Here is a 17,168-nt window from a genome sequence, read left to right on the forward strand (position 1 = left end):
ATTCTTCACATTCAAGACAACATTTATGCTACATTTTGCAGTCAATGTATATTTTTACTTTTACGAACGTACTGGCTAAATTTTTCTCTAAAGATAGACAACGCTTAATTTTTCTATGTTTTTAATTACAGTATACACTAACCAACAGTTTTCCAATTTGCTGGTTCTTGAAAATGCTTCCCACACATAGACACGAATACAATGTAATATATAATGTTTCCACGTTATAAGTACATGTTGTAACAAGGTTGTGTTGTAAAGCAGCTGCCTGTAGCTTATAGTCAGTTGCACTTCCTTGAATAAAGAACACTCAATGCACAAGTTAAAACACATTTTAAACATTTTATCTTTACCTAGTGATATCACAAAAACAGAAGGACCCAGTCGAAAGTGTCGCGAATCAAAACAATTCCGGAAGCACTCATGGATCAGTTTATAGGAAATTGCTAATCCGAGCAGGAAATTACAAGGATAATCAACCAGAGAAGATATCGACGAAGCCTATTTCGTTGATACACCTAAGCACGTCAATTTCCGGACTACTGTTCCTCGAAAAAACAAAAGCTTTATTCCTTGCCTAACTGGATATGCAAGAAACATTTAATCGACAATACAGTGAATTCATCGATAGTTTCAGCGCCAAATGATTCAGTAGGAAAAAAAAAAAAAAAAAAAAAAAAAAACCTTGGCAAAGTCAGGGCAGCATGGTTACGCAATGTTTGGCCTAACAGCCATGAGCAATACAAAGGACATCTATAATTTAGATGAAACTGGAGTCTATTACCGTGACCTCCCGACCTATGGTCTCGTGCTCTCAAATAAAAAACTATATGGAGCCCAGGTGAGCAAAGAAAGAATAACAGCCATCGTTACGTGCAACTGGACAGGAACGGGTAAGAGAAAGCTACTCTTTAATCTAGTATTCCTGCGCCAATACCAATGAAATAGGCGTCTAACTTAGAAACAAGAAATATGAAACAAAAGAGGAAGAAGCTGCTACTGATCCATCAAATACAGCTGTGATGGAAGTGCTAGACACTCTTAGAATTGCATCTATGCGAGAGGACTGCTGCAACAGGGAGATTCTTTGGCGGCTTTAGAACACAGCGTAAGGGAAAAAACATGCAAAACAACTAAGCAAAAAAAAAACTTTTTTTTTTTAAAGTACATAAAAGATAATAGCTGTTTTCGCACAGAAAAGGTCTTGATTTCAATATTGTACAAATTCGGTATGGTGAAATTAGATGTTATTTGGAAACTTTTTAGACATATTATCATTAACATTACTAGCTGTTCTGATGAGTTGAAGACCAACGTAGCCTAGTATATTTATTATTATTTATCATTTATTATTAGTATTACAAGGATATTTCACCTTGTTGCATAAAGTATCCCCATCTGAAATACTAAAATCTCGAAATATTGTGGCTCGATGCCCCGCGAAGGTAGCTTTTATCGGCGTACACAAGATCAGTATGAAATACCGTGTCCATTATTCTTTGGCGGTCTGCCTAATTTGATAGCTTGACAACGTCCGCATCTGCAAAATGATCAAAAGCATCTGAATTTTCCACCCATTCAGTTCTGGAAAAACACCCTTCCCTCCTTTTTTGAAGAACCATCAACAGAAAATCAGAACACGCTTAAAACAATATTTCGAAATTTCGCAGTAAATTCGATACTTTTTCTATTCTTGTAAAACAGGAGTTCTCAATCTTACCTTGAATCTAGAGTCGAATCAATCAAAGCACCGTTTTTCTTCCATGAAAATGATATTGGCTTGTCTCCTTTCGCTTTGCATCTCGTGATGTGTTTACCACCTTTTTTCGCGGTTTCCACTCTGAATTTAGTTTCGAACTGTGGTCCACCTGAAACAGAAAATTTAGTTTATCAAAAAAGAGAGAGAGAGAGAAAAAGATATTAACCAAAACTTACTGTGAATTGAATGAATACACTTAATACCATCTCTTATTTTTGGTCTAAATGAAATCAAATATTTCATTAAACTACATATTTCATTTCGTGAAGTACTTAAGCTTTTCTTTGTTGAATATTCACATTATTTAATCTTAATAAGCTTAAGCAATCATTTCTCAAATCAATGAGAAACATCAGCACTATATCATAGAGCACTACAGGTCTATTCATAGAATAAATTAAGCCGTTCTTGTCATATTCTTCAAGCATGCACATGAAGAGTCGCAGATTAGTGATTGACATAAAATAGCAAGAATAATACTGTTGTTAAAGCAGAAATAACAATGCCTACATCTGTAACTTCAGACCTAATTAGGAATAGATACGATCATAACACAATCCGAAGATATTTGTTGACATTATACTTGAACTTCTGTAGACTGTAATTTTCAGGAAATACGTAAGAAGGAAAGTTATTCCAGAAAAGGCAGTTAAATGAATAAACGAGGACGATGAAAAGTTGGTTCTGTGAATTTGAAGTTGGACAGTAAATGGGAGTTGGCTGGTGGCGGTACGTGTTCGGACTGTTTTAAAAGAGAGCGCGGAAATTATATAAGAACAGCCAATTCACAAGAACAGTGCCCATGGAAGTATCTGTAGAAAAGGCATGCAGCAGAAACAGTACGTCTATGAGATAGAGAGCGGAGAGACTTTGTTAAAGATGAGTCATTAATTAACCAAACCGCCCTCTTCTGAACGGAATCAAAAAGTCTCGGAGAGATTTTGGGGGCACACCCCAGCTGTGGGAACAATATTCCATGGTAGGGCGGATTTGCGATTTATACAGAGTGAACAGCTGTTTGTAAGAAAAGTAACGCCGAAAGCAAAAGAGAAAACCAAGTTTTTTAGATGCAGAAGAAGCAATATTTGTAATGTGCTTGTGCCAAGAGAGATTACAAGTCAGGGTAATCCCCAAAAGAGATATATCATTTTGACCAGAAATCGGAGTGTCACCAAAGATAAGCATAGGAATAGAAGAATCCTTTTTGCTAGATATAAGACAAGACTGAGTTTTAGAAGGATTGAAATCAACTAAGTTGTCTTTGCCCCACTGGAGAATTACCTGGAGATCGGCATTTAAGGAGGAATTGGTGGCGGATATTCGAGAAGTTGAAGCTGATTCAGCAGGGCAAGGATTTTCAAAATGGAAAGCGAAATGCAATGTGCTATCATCGGCAAAACTATGGATAGGATTTCCAGTCAATGGAAGAAGGTCATCAATATACAAGAGGAAAAGAGTGGGGGAAAGAACTGAACCTTGGGGGTTACCAGTAGTAGTGGAGAAGTTAGAAGACAGAGAGCCATCTACCAGCACCCTCAGTGAGCGATCAGAGAGAAAACTGGATAACTAATTACAAAAAACAGTTGGCAAACCGTAAGCCCACCTTGCTACTTCTGCCGAAATAGCGAGTGATACATCACAACAGCGGTGGCTGTTGTGATGTATCACCGTACTTATTACTGATGATATCCAATTTTTATGATGATGAGGCGCCTCCGTAGCCAGGTGGGAAGGAGCAGCAGTGCGTAGCACACGCTTCTTGATTAGACCGGGGTTCGAGACCGTGACCTCCAAATACGGAGGATGCGGAAAGGTCAGGGAATGACCACCGCGTATCCCCGGAACAATATGACCTTAGTTGCTAATGCTCCTAAAAACCAAATAACAACAACAACGATAATTGGATGAGAGTGACTTGTCACCGTTTTTAGGAACTGGCTGGATATGAGCAAATTTACAAGCAGAAGGAAAAACACCTTTGGAATAAGAAAGTGAAAAAAGGCGGCAGAGAACAGGAGTAAGTTCAGGAGCACAGGTTTTGAGAACAAGCGGAGAAATACCATCAGGACCTGGAGCTTTCTTATCATCGAGATTTATCAAAATTCTTTTGACATTCTTTAGACGGAAGACCACAGGAGGCATTGAATGGAACGTGTTGGGAATGGTGGGAGGTGTTTTACCGAAATCATTAATACGTGGGTTGGAAGAAAAATGGGCTGCTAGCAGATCAGCTTTATCCTTGGTTGAAGTGACAACAGAACCATCTGGTTTTGACAGAGGTGGGAGTAGAGATGGGCAAAAGTTGCGGCCTATAGCTTTGGCAAGAGACCAGAATGCTCGGCTACCATTAGGCAAGAAACAAGCTTTTTATTCTTAGCCTGGTAAAAATCTAGTTTGGACTGATTAATGACTGCTTTGCAATTGTTGCGAGCTTTGGTGTAGTCAGAAAATGAATCTTAAGAATTGGAAACAAGCCAATTACGATATGCAATGTTCGTCTCTTGAACAGACTTAGCACATTTATTGGAAAACCAAGGTTTAGATAAAGGACGAGATTTTAAAGTGGAGTTTGGAATATGGGATTCCATTCCTACAAGAATAATATCGCTGACACGATCAGAGCAAATGTTGACATCATAAGTTTTGAAACAGTAGTCCGACCAATAAAAAGAAATCTGCTGGTCATCCAATTTTGCATTCTTGTAAGGGCAAACAATACGAGTTTGGGAATAGTCATGAGATAAAGGCTCCATTGGAGAAGAGACAATCACCAAGTTGTGATCTGAGGTACCTAAAGGACCACTCCCTTTGACCGTATACTTAGAACGGTTGTTTGTGAGAAAAAGATCAAGCGTGTTGGCTGTATGGTTAGTATTGTCAGGGATTCTTGTAGGTTAAAGTTGTTGTTATTTGGTTTTTAGGAGCATTAGCAACTAAGGCCATATTGCTCCGGGTATATGCGGTGGTCATTCCTGACCTTTCGGCATCCTCCGTATTTGGTGGTCACGGGCTCGAACCCAGGTCTAATCAAGAAGCGTGTGCTATGCACTGTTGCTCCTGCTCACCTGGCTACGGAGGCGCCGTAGGTTAAAGTACAATCTGTACAAGTCATTAGAAATTGCAAAAGCTTCAGCATCTAGACCAGCTGGGTCGGTGTGACTAGAAAACGGAAAGCAGCTGCAATTGTGAATATTAAAATCACCAAGGAAAATTACCTCACTGTTAGGAAAGTTGGATGGAGAAAGTCGAGTTGCAAAGAGAGGAATTACCAATAGGTTTGGTCTGGTGTACTAACTATTGGCCGGCCTGCGAATACCGTTTTAGAGCTGTACCCTCGAAATGTAAGGAAGATTGGATCTCGTCACGATGTTCATCATAACCTCAAAAGGCATCAGTCATACTGTATGATAGTGGAGATGGGGAAGAGTTGACCGGAACTTAGCTCTGGAGACTAAACATAGGTTCCACCACTTCAAGCCTCCAAATAAGCAAAGTGGTGGTATTGCACCGGTTAATGAGAGTCTTCTACCACCTAGTATTGCCTGGTAACACAGAAGGGCGGCATTCCTCCATGTGGTGTGGGCGCCACACCTCGACTCCTGCTTACGTTGGCTCATATCTGGGTATTCACCCACAGTGTGCTTGTGTATGGAGGTTATACCCAGGATTACCAACACTCCCACCATCGTGAAGGTGCAAGCAGAGGATTTGGCTGCCACAGACCATCCGGACTTCGCCGAAATTGGGTCTACTTGACTTGAATGTCACCCGAATATCAGTTCCATCAGCGTTTTAGACTCCCAGGTAGCCAGTGCAGCTTGTCTGGCATATCTGAGAGAATGTCTGTGACATCCTCAAGGACTAAAAACAATTTAAAACAACTAAGAGTTTTACGATTAAAAAGCAAGAATATTAAAATTTTACAACCACCAGCTTTCAATACTTCTTTTCTGACAATTAAAAGTTAAATAAATCGATCATAATTTTCCTTATTTTTTTATTCCTCGAAATGCTTAGAGAAGTATAACCAAGTATCATTACTAAATTGATGCAAGGAATTAACATTTTATACCCTTTTCCAAGAAGAAAAAAGTAACCAGTGCTCTTACTATACTGTCAATTAATTTCACTGTATCTTTTAAGTTTGTCCAATCCTCCTTTAAATTTAGATAAGCTCCCTACTTCCACAAGACTGGTTGTTTGTTTATTCCAAATATCACTTTTTCATTAAAAGAAAATTTTCAGTCATTACCCTACAATTATTCCCTCTTAGTTTAAATGCGTGCTCCCTTTTTCATTCCAAGTGACTTCGTGTGAGGATTCGTTCAGCATTTTAGTTTAGGCTAAATAACTGTGTCTTCTTGTACACAGCCAACCAAATAACTCAATCAATCTATTATTATTCATATAGTTCTGAGGTCTGCATTAGTCAAGATGACCATTCTTTCTCTTGTAATGCATTTACACCAGTTCGTGTCTCATACTGCATTTCCCTTTGGGGATCGTGTCTATCTGAAGCAGCACGTAAATATTACTTCGAATGGACTATGCACCGTTCCATATTGAATGAAACACAATTACGGTGTGCAGCTTACTGGTTTTCGTTTATTCATTTTTGCTCGACTTGTAATATGGTAAACCACAGAAAAACAAAAAACAACACACTTTAGCAAATGTTTAAAGTTATGATTTTCAGTTTCAAGACAGCGGAATATACATCCCGGCCATCGACCAATTGCTGTTTCGTCAATAATTACTAAAATTATTGAAAAAAAATCATGCTCCCATATCTTCAACATGCAATCTTCGCTAATGCACCTGTCAATATGCATTTTGATCATAGAGGGCGCTCCACAACAACAAGCCTAGCTGACACCATTGTACGCATCCAAACTGCGTTTCAAGATAAGGCACAATGCGATGTATTTTATTTTGACATCAAAGGTGCTTTCGACAACATCGATCTCAAAAAAGCTTTTCAAATACTAAAAAATAATTTTCTCGTTGACACAATGATTATTTCCTATCTTCAATACAGCCTAAAACGCAGACTTCTCCTTTTCTCCACTAGTACTGACAATATTCTCGTCGCAACCTCAACAGGCATTCCCCAAGGAGCCGTTCTCTCCAGTACGATATTTTCAGCATCTCTTCAACCACTTCTCCAAGAAAATCCAAATCTACTGGCATATGCCGATCATTTAAAGTTATTTATAATCTCCAAAGCCAGTGATGATATTCGCAAAGTTATCAATGATGCGAATTCACAGATTTGTGAAATCATCGAGTACCTGAAAGATCTCAATATGAATATAAATGCAAGCAAATCTGCTCAAATTACTTATTCCCTTCAGAAACAACCCAACCACATAGAAATAAAAATTGCAGATGTCCCAATCCCAAATGTTTACGCTCACAAAGACCTTGGAGTTGTTTTTGATAAAAATCTCTCCTTTAATGCCCACTATTTATATGTTGCTCAAAAAATTCAAAAATCAAAATGGTTAATCAAACAAGAAACAGCAGCGATTCAAGACAGAAAAACAGTCATTAAGCATGTTCAAAGATGCATCTTTCCCATTCTGTCCTATGCTTCCGAAATCTGGTCTGGTGCTCCTCAAGTAACCGTCAATAAATTCCTTGACCTAGAATATTGGGTTCTTAGATGGCTCAATAGTAAGCTTCGTTTTCCCCATACAATATCCAGGCAACAGCTTTATAAAAACCTAAAAACAAAGCCTCTGCAACAGATGATCAACGAGTCTGGAGTCATGCTTCTTGCGAAGTTAATCACCTCTGCATGCGATTCACCAAACTTAGTCAATATAATAGCTGCCCCCAACAGGGAAAATTCAAGAAACCAGCGATTCAAATCCAACCTCTTCAGGCTCAAACAAATGGACAGAATTGATTGCAACAGGTTAATCAACTCTGAAGCCTACAGGAGTCAGATCTCCGATAAAACGAAGAAAAATAATCCAATCCAGTAATTGCAACTGAAAGCCAAATGTACTGTTCTGAAATTTTTTTAAATTCATAACTAAAATTCCTAGCCATTGTTAATATCTATATAAAATCTGCTATGTACATATACTCGATTATTTTATGTCATTTCCTTTGTATTTTTACCTGCCCCTTACCATGTGCTGTGATGGGCTTGCTGTATTTGCAATAAATGAATATTTATTTACTCGTTCATATGGAGAAATATCAAATATAAATTTCCTCGTGCTCTTTTAACATAAAATTTGTATAACAAGCCAGCAACATATAAATTTAACATCCCTGATTGAACGGTATTGTTCATTTTTATTCGTGCTAGGCAGAGAATGATATATATTTATTTTATAGGTTTCTTTTATAGGGCTGTGCAACTTAGCAAGGAGATACCATCTGAACTATTATCAGTGATTGGGATGGGGCAACCACATTTGGAAACAGATATACAATTGCAAGTGTCCGAAAGTGTACCCCTGAAGGTGACACGTTTACGACTGGAAAACAACGCTGATAACCTAACATAAGGGAAAAATATCGGCACGTCAAACTTGTACGGAGTACTAAACCCATATCGAAGGCAGATCTAGACCGCTCGATAAGAGTGGTCCTTAATTACATTTTAGAGAAGTCATTTTACACAATGCTCCGTTGATTGGTGAATTTTGGGAAAGCGAAGATATCTTAGGATTGAGCTGTCGGAATCCAAGATCTAAACACTGTGGAGGGTGTGTGAGATGCTTTATGTGTGATAAATCTTGCTTCAGAGATGATGGTATCTTCCTGAAAATCTTCTTGACAATACCTAATATAACACTATTCATCATTCGAAAGTTGTACGATTTTCATGAGTCATTATTTTATTGTATGCACATTTCCTGTATTTCTTTCTTTCTTTTTTTTCTTTTGAGTTTATCTACAGGCGTTTAAACAATTTTAATGAGATCTCGACAGCTAGTGATTCCTAAAAACGTATAAATTTAACGTTTAACTTTTGTGTATGAATATATTTAAAATAAGAAAATAAAGCACAATAATAATAAAAAATAAATAAGGCTTACTTTGTACGCTCAGTGTGACGACAGTGCTAAGGCCTGCTCCAACACTATTGCTCGCTTCACAAAGATAATATCCTCCATCGAATTCCTCTATACTTCTAATTATTAAGGAGCCGTTAACAAGGATATGGATGCGAGAACTACTCACAATTGTCTTGTACTGTTCTGGTGTAGAACCTAAAAATTCATTACAGTTAATTTTAAAAATTCACAATTAAAACATTTATCAATGGAAATATCATAAAGAAATTTAATGCATATGGCTCAATTCATTTGATTTGATGAAAAATGCAAACCTTTCGAAAGAATTAAGTAGTATCGATATAACAGTTTTAAAATTGCAAAGGAACTAATAAGTGAGCTTCTATTTCAGCTGCTGGATGCAAGTCAGAAGTTAAAAATGTGCATAATTGGTACTTTATTTATATTAAATAACTTTCTATCAATCCATAGATAGAATGTTATTTAATATAAATAAAGATGTACAGGGATGCTTGTTATAAATCAAGCTGATAACAAACAGTTAATTTGAAATTGGCATTGCATTACTAGAAGCTTCATTAATTAACTTCTGTTTCTCCACCCCACCCCTTGCTAAAAAATAACAAAGAAATGGGTATAATAAATCAATGGGAAATTTTTCTTAATTGAAAAGTCTTCAATCAACAATGAGTAGTACTGAGTTCGATATACTATTATTCGAAAGTGTTTTCTGCCAAACAAGAGCACCTGTTTAAGTCTAGTTGCAAGCTAGTACGTGGATACATGTATTTATACTTTGAATATGTGGAATGTTTTATTGCCCGTGCATTTACTTTAAGTTTTGTGATTCATATATCGCTATTTTAAAACTAGAAATAACTGAAAGTTTTCACACTCTGGACATAAAACATAATGATTCTTTAAATCGCTTTTTAATTCTCAGAGGCGCGATTAAAGTATTTTAAATCGCGAAGTTGTACGAGTTTTATAAGCTAGGATTAAACTATTTTGAAAACTACTTAGAAACCCTGAGACTAAAACTTTGATATTTTTTTCTGTTGGAGAATAAATTGCAACCCACTCTGCATATCTAAATATGCAAGGAAAAACTGGAAGACGTGAGATAAACGAGAAAAAGCTACTGCAACTTGTTTGATAAGCAAAAAAAAAACTTAAATTTCTTTAAACTTAAGTAGGGCTGGAATAATTATGAGAAATGTAAATTGATTAGTAATGGGCAGTACATGCAGGAAAGTTATTCTGGTTAATTGAGCAATTATTTTTGTTCCTTCGTAGAGGAACAACACTACAAAGTCAGTTAATCACTTTCGTTGCAGAAGAAAATTTTGGTATAAGTTTTTATTTTCCCAAAAAACTGTTATACAAGAGGGTTTTGCATACATTTCCCTTATGAAGAATGGCAGTAAAATATATTTTGTAGCATTTATGTGAATTGCGTAGTGTTTAATTATTCTACGGCTCAAATACGTAGCTGGTGTTTATACATTTGGATTATAACACAATTAATTACTTTAACATTTTATTTAAAACTAGATGTGCATAACATACGCAATCTTTCTGATTATGGCATAAATAGTTTAATCTAGATCCTTCGGCCTTCACCATTCTTGTTTAGCGGTGATATAATTTTACGGCAGTCACCGGTAAGATATATGCTTATGTCTCTATTTGCATATGGTTTCCCGTGTTCTCCAACAAATATTGCAGCAACCTCCGTTTTGGATATGCATTATATCGTCTCTTAACCGACTCGTCCAATTATTGCATTAATTCGGCCATACAACCTTGGTTTGATTATTTTTCAAGCAGTTTTATTGTTACTTCAGCCTAATCGAAAACATAAAGTTATCCATATCCTGGCTTATTTTCCTTGTTTGGATATAGCGATGAGACCAAATGGTAAATCTCGCCGTGTATTCTAAAACAGTATGGGCCAATTCCAGGCGGCGATTTAATCCCTGCGCCCATTGATGCGAACGCCATTGCCGAGTTGTATTCTCGTATATGTTCTCTGTTTAATTGCTTCGCGTGTATCCACTGTAAGCAGCTCTCGTAATAGAGTAGGTGTCTCAGACAGTGGGTAAAGTGAAACCTTTCCATCATGACAGCATTTAGTGTATTTATTTGATGTGTTTAACTCACGTCGCCAATATTTTGCATTGCAATACTCACAGTTGTAACACATTTCCTATGCCATGTTCTTCCACATTAATTACAGCTTGTTGATTATTCGCATCCGGTACGTACTTCTATTTGACTAGCCCAACGGCGTCTTCTCATTTCCAATCTTGCTTCTCTTTCTTCAATGTTTTCTGTCCGTCTCCGTAGAGTCTAGTTTCGGCCTCTTAGATCTCTCCTCTAATGTTTCAATAGCATTTCTTCTACATTTTCTCAAAGTTCTTACACACTATTCAGCCATTTTGACACTTCTTAAAACTTAGAACAGTTTATTAAACTTTAAGATAGATAAAATAAACATACATTGATAGTTTTCCGGCATAGGTGTCTTTCTTTAGTCGAAAACCGTTAGTACATACAAAAATTAATAAAGAATGTCCAATATGGTGGTCATGCGAGGTGAACTGCGTAAACGAGTGCTGGCAACAATTAGCAGTTGGAAAATTTGGGCAGCATACCTAAGCGATATATATATATATATTCCTTCTACAAATTTTGTGTCGTATGTATTGTACAATTGGTGGGAACTGATATATGACTCTCCACCTAATGGCATACTGGATTTCTTCAGGCGAAGGCAAAGATGCGAACACACGAAAGCATGGATGCTTCCAGATTATAAAACACCAAGAAAAATATAGCCAGCTATTTTTCTAGGCGAGAGTTCCACAGTACCCAGTGGTAGATCTACAAGTCTTATACCCCACTTAACCTCGTTCAACACATGATCAAGTTTAGAACCGTTGGTGATAGGCCAACGGTTCAGTGATACAATGCACTGCAGCGTTGGAAACAAAGCACATGTCATCGCTATGCAAAACGTAAACCAATTCGTGAGACCGGTACACTTTCCCAGTTGTAGACTGTAGAACTAAAGCATTCGTAGCACGACTCATGTGACATTTGCTCATTGCTAATTTCAGCTAGTGGAGGGAAAGTGTAGGAAATGCGTCTGGCGGGCATCATCATCGTACATGAATTATTGATAGGCTCTACACATGTTCCATCGTTCTTTCGCCTACACATACACTTTATTTCTCACCCATTGAGATGATTATGAACATATTGTGACTAGCAAAACCCTTTTGTTTGCAAGTCACGATGCTACGACAGCGACATACCGGACGTGTTGTTTCAAAGCGATTCATTTTGGAACCGAAATCAATGGAATCAGAATCAGTTCCTATCATTGGTAGAATTATTACAGGTAACCCCCCCGTAGTTATATTCTTCCCTGCTATTACATACGGATCCGGGATTTGGTACCATAGAGCAATAACTGTTCGCAATGCACGCAAACTAGAAACAATTTAGCGAAGTATCTTGCTCACCATTACCAGGGGCCTGCTGCACAGTAAGCTTTCCGACCCTCCATGTTCTGGCGGGTGTCCTCCCCCCTTGACTTGGAGGTTATCCCTCGAGTATTGCACTACTGCTTGTCAAAGGGGCATCCCAGTTACCATCTTTGGACATACTATCGACACCCACAATGACTGTAAGCAAGAAAAGAAGAAACTAGCTGCCATGCTACTACAAATCTGGCAGACATGATGGGGAGAGCCGGAAAAGGGCCTAATAACTAAGAAATTCATCCCAGACATCGAACGTTTTTATCCAAAGTCGCCGCCTTGGTTCTCTCCAGGCATCTACTGTATATACATTATAACTGGACATGGCTCTATAAATCATAAGTTGACTACACTGGGAATCATGAATAATCCCTACTGTATACGTGGAGAAATTGAAGATTGGGACCATCTTCTTTATAACAGTCCAATTTATCTTCAAGGAATACTACAAACCAAACTCCAGCAATACCTCAAAGTCAAGAGCACCTGTTCATTTCTGAAGAACAATACTACAAATTACTAACGGAATGAGCATAGAACCACTTTGCTAGGCGCAGGACTCTACAACCAACCCAAGGTACAAAGTCCTGTGCCTGGACTTGCCCAAATCGTAAATAAAATCTCTACTCGAACTTTTTACCAACATCGACTTGGTAACTCTTGAACATCCAGGGTAGGATTACCTGCTAACCCAGCCACATGGCTGGGTAGGTTCAGGTAGTCTATACCACTCGACCGCCAAATGTCGATCACACTCTGCACTCTAGCTGCGTGGCTTTGCTACCCTTCTGGGGTTATCACCCTTTTCGCCTGGTGGGGCCAACGCTCCACCATCAATTTAGGGGATGCCTTCACCTACATCCCCTTACGTTTATTTTCATCCCCCTCTTCTTCCGTACACCCTGTACTACCGCACTCTACCTTATTTTTTTTTTCAATTGGTCTCCGTTCAAGACACTCAGGCGACTCTGACGGAGAGCTGTCAGAGAATAATGAGCAGCCTGCCTACCTTCCTAGTGGTGTGTGCGGGCAACGTGGGGTCTTACCAGGGGCCCTGCGGCCAAATACCAGGACACAATCCAATATTACTACACATTCAATGCACAACACTTTTCTGGCATTTACAGTAGTACTGTATTTCTTCACAGCGTACGTATGGCGTAAATGTGGGAAACCACAAGTGGCACCTGACCCTAACACTATGGTACTATAGTTAGGCTCTTACAAGATCTCGTGTAGTGCGAAATCGTGTTATATGGGACCAGTACTACTTTAAGCACCGACATATTAAAGTATGTGCAAAGCATTTATCATACACAACTACCGTTCCAAGAGGATGCCCTCGGGTTCAGTCTTGGGACCTCTCTTCTAGAATGCAGTGCTAGACCAGTGGCTCAAGAAGGATAGCGATGAGTCCATCAAAGTTGCATATGCAGATGACTCGGTGGTGGCAGTGCAGGGAGGATCAAGACAAATTCTCGAACAAAAAATTCAGTCAGTTTTGAATAATTTAGTGGCATTGGCGGGTTAAAATAAACTAAAGATTTTTGTCACCAAGACCAATTTCATGGTGTTTAAACACCATTTCGATTATGGAAGGCCGCCAAAGTTAACCCTGTATAGTACTCAAATTCCATATGTACAGAACACCAAGTATTTGGGTTTAACTTTAGATGATTATCTTATGTTTCATGTAGATGTCACTAAAATCAATGAAAAAAATCAAAAAGTTCGTAGCTGCAGTTGTTAGAATTTCCCACAAGGAATGGGGTTTATCCAAAAAAAACTCTGGAATTGTACTACAAGATGATAATTCTTCCCATTGTAGTTTATGGTGCTGGTATTTGGTTTGCAGCTGCTACCAAGGTTACAACTAAAGCTAATCTTCTGTTCCAGCAACGTACAATGCTGCTTACAGTTATACGCGCTCCCAGGACAGTGTCGACAAATGCCTTACAGGTTATTGCAGGTACCATCCCCTTGGATTTACACATTATTTTCCGAGGTATTGTATATAACTTAAAGAAGGAAAGGCCGTTACAAATACTGAATATCACCTCTAATCCAAATAATAACACGAAGAAGAAAAAACGTAGAATTTGGGGTGAGTTTGTGAATTGCTGGCAGCAAAGTTGGGATCTGAGTGAGTATGGAACCATTACAAGAGGGTTCATTCCAGCCGTAAGCTTTGCAGTAGATAAGAGGGTGTCTTCTTGGTTTGCTCCCACCATGGCCACGAGTTACTTAATCACTGGACATGGCTTAAGGACCAAACTATTTGGAAGAGGATTAGAACCCGAGTCCTACTGTTCGTGCGGTGAGGTTGAATCTTGAAGGCATGTCATCCTTGAATGCGGACTGTATACTTCAGACAGGCAGAAATTATTAAATAGGTTACCAAACCTCACGGAGAATAATTTAGCTGTCTTGGTTCAGAGGTGGGACATCTTTGCTTTGCTTCGCTTCAGGAATTCTCAGTCAAAGTTTCTTAAAGAAGACAGGAGTTAAGAAATCGATTGCAGGATCCCAATTAATGGAAGTGCTGCACATTTGACCGCAGAACGCTTCATGTACCGTCATCTTCCTAGGATGTTTTTGGTTTACAGTGCGAGTTGATCTTCCGCTCCTGGATATCCAAAGTGGAGATAATCTAAATGTTAATGTCATTCTAAGTGTATGTATGTATTTGCTATTTACATGTAAATAATTGTATAATGTTGCTTTTGTTTCAACAAGTATACATTGTTCCTAGTTGGAATTTTTTAAAATTTTATTTATTTATTTTTCGCTGGCCTCCAAGTCTGGGAAGCCTTGAGGGCAGGATTGCTGGCACCTACCAGTATAGCACTACATCCGGTAGGTTCGGGATTTGTGCATTATAGCAAATACAGAGAACGGTTGATCCAGGTGTTGGTTAGTCCCTGATGGCGAAATGGCCTTACATAATACTCTTTTTTCAGGCCTGTTCTGCAAAGGTTCTGAGCTATTACAGGAGTAATAGCTCAGCGCGACTCCATCTCTCGGACAGGTTCCTCCCTCAGCAGATGTTCAAGCAAACCCAGGCACTTGACGTCGAACCGAACAAATTCGCTGTTGACCGGACTTACAGGAAAAAAATTATGTCTAGTAGGACTAATCAGCAATGACATGTGTACCTTGCATCCGTTCCTGTCTGATTGAGCTGGTGCTCTTATCTCGATGTTAAGCCAGCTCAATCAGACCTATCAGACCTAACTCTCGTAAGGAGTTCTCTCCTTTGTATCAAAATATGTTTTCATTTGTAAAATTACCTGTTTTTGTAAATTAATTGTTCTATTTTCCCGGAAGTTTCGGGAGGCTGTAAAAATGTAAACCCCTGGCTTTTTGGCCGTGAAGGGCATTAAAGATTATCTCTCATTATCTCTCTCTCTCTCTCTCTCTCTAATAGGTGGAGATGGGCTTATGTCTAGGAGCCACCCTTCATATCAGGACACACACACAAACACACACACGGTGGGTTATGTTATAAAAGCTAACAAAAATACACCATTTTATTATAACAGTCTGAAACTCGATTTTCATTAAAAATAATAATAACTGAACAGACGTCTTACAAACTGTGATACATATATGTCACATAATGTACATTCATTTAATTTTCTACCGCTGCTAAGCACAATCAAACGAGAATGTTTTCTCTGTTACAGAATATCTTCACCTTCTGAACTTTCTTCTGCAGCATCTAGAATTCGTGTGCTCTCTTTAAAAAATCAATAATCTGGCTTTGTTTTCTTTCGCTTGATAGATCTTTGTAAATTTTATGGTATGGAGCTAAGCATTTTTGAATCTCCCTTTTGAACTTTGTGCTCTTTTCTGTGGAAGAATATGCAGTCAAGAAATAAGATTCTAATTGCTCGGCTAAGTTTGTCTTCCCGCATTCTTTTACCACAAAATTTGGACCTTCAGAATCATCTGCGCTATCATCCTCTGAATTGATTTGGTTTATCTCCGATGCCTCAATTGGTAAAAATATTGTTTTCAAAATGTATTAGAACGATGCTTACACTGTTTTTAGCAACTTATTTAGTAAATTCAAGACAATTTGACGAAAGCGTGACTTTAAAACAATTTTGCAATGGGCTGTACTTGAAAGCATTGATATTTTAGAACATTAGCTGAGAATCTGTGTCATATCATTGGAAATGGGTACTCGTTTAATATGTCTGGTACAAGGAGCAGTGATAGCTATACCAAAAGCTAACCTGGTTTGTAAAATCTAAATTCCAAGATGAAGAAATATATTCAGCTGAGTTTAGTTATGATTGCTGTATTAGTCTTGTTTATGATGGTGTTATATGAAAGAAGGTATTCAAGGTTAAGTATGGTTTTTCAAGTAATGATATCTTTGGTTCTAAAGATGCAGCTTCTTTTTCTGAAAGAAAATTAACATAACTAAAAGAAACAATGCAAGAAAAAATAGTGTCTAATACGATAGTTCAGCTACGTGTTTGGACAAAAGTTTCAGAAGATATGTATGCATATTCATCATTCTGGATTAATCAAACAGATGAAATTGGAGTTGTACGAGCAGTTGCACTAATGGATGATAGGAATACTAAAAATTATGTTTGTAGTCTTTGGTATCCCCAGTATTGAAAATCACTTGAGGGTCAACTAGCTGTCCTTTCATTGAAAGAAAATAAAAATTGTATTCTCTCATTTTTGCATTGTAAGCCAAAAAAAACTTTGTTATCCAACGCCATTTGGAATTTCTTTTTCACATTCAACAATATTCAATCTTAATTCTATCCCAGTTTCATTGGAAAGCGAACCAGAACTTACTGT

General features: G+C 38.0%; 1 protein-coding gene across 1 annotated transcript in view; it reads right to left on the reverse strand.

The window, feature by feature from the left end:
- The window catches only part of LOC150084465 (cell adhesion molecule Dscam1-like), a 421,339-nt gene that overhangs the window by 171,374 nt on the left and 232,797 nt on the right, over positions 1 to 17,168 (reverse strand). Inside the window, exons 12-13 of the mRNA XM_090376247.1 lie at positions 8,818 to 8,991; positions 1,721 to 1,868 (exon numbers count right to left, since the gene is read on the reverse strand). Of these exons, the coding sequence (XP_090232373.1) occupies positions 1,721 to 1,868; positions 8,818 to 8,991 (322 nt within the window). The remainder of the gene's footprint in view (positions 1 to 1,720; positions 1,869 to 8,817; positions 8,992 to 17,168) is intronic.

Source organism: Mastigoproctus giganteus, chromosome 6 (genome assembly GCF_048544385.1).
Source record: "Mastigoproctus giganteus isolate SK-2022 chromosome 6, ASM4854438v1, whole genome shotgun sequence".
Taxonomy (NCBI): domain Eukaryota; kingdom Metazoa; phylum Arthropoda; class Arachnida; order Uropygi; family Thelyphonidae; genus Mastigoproctus; species Mastigoproctus giganteus.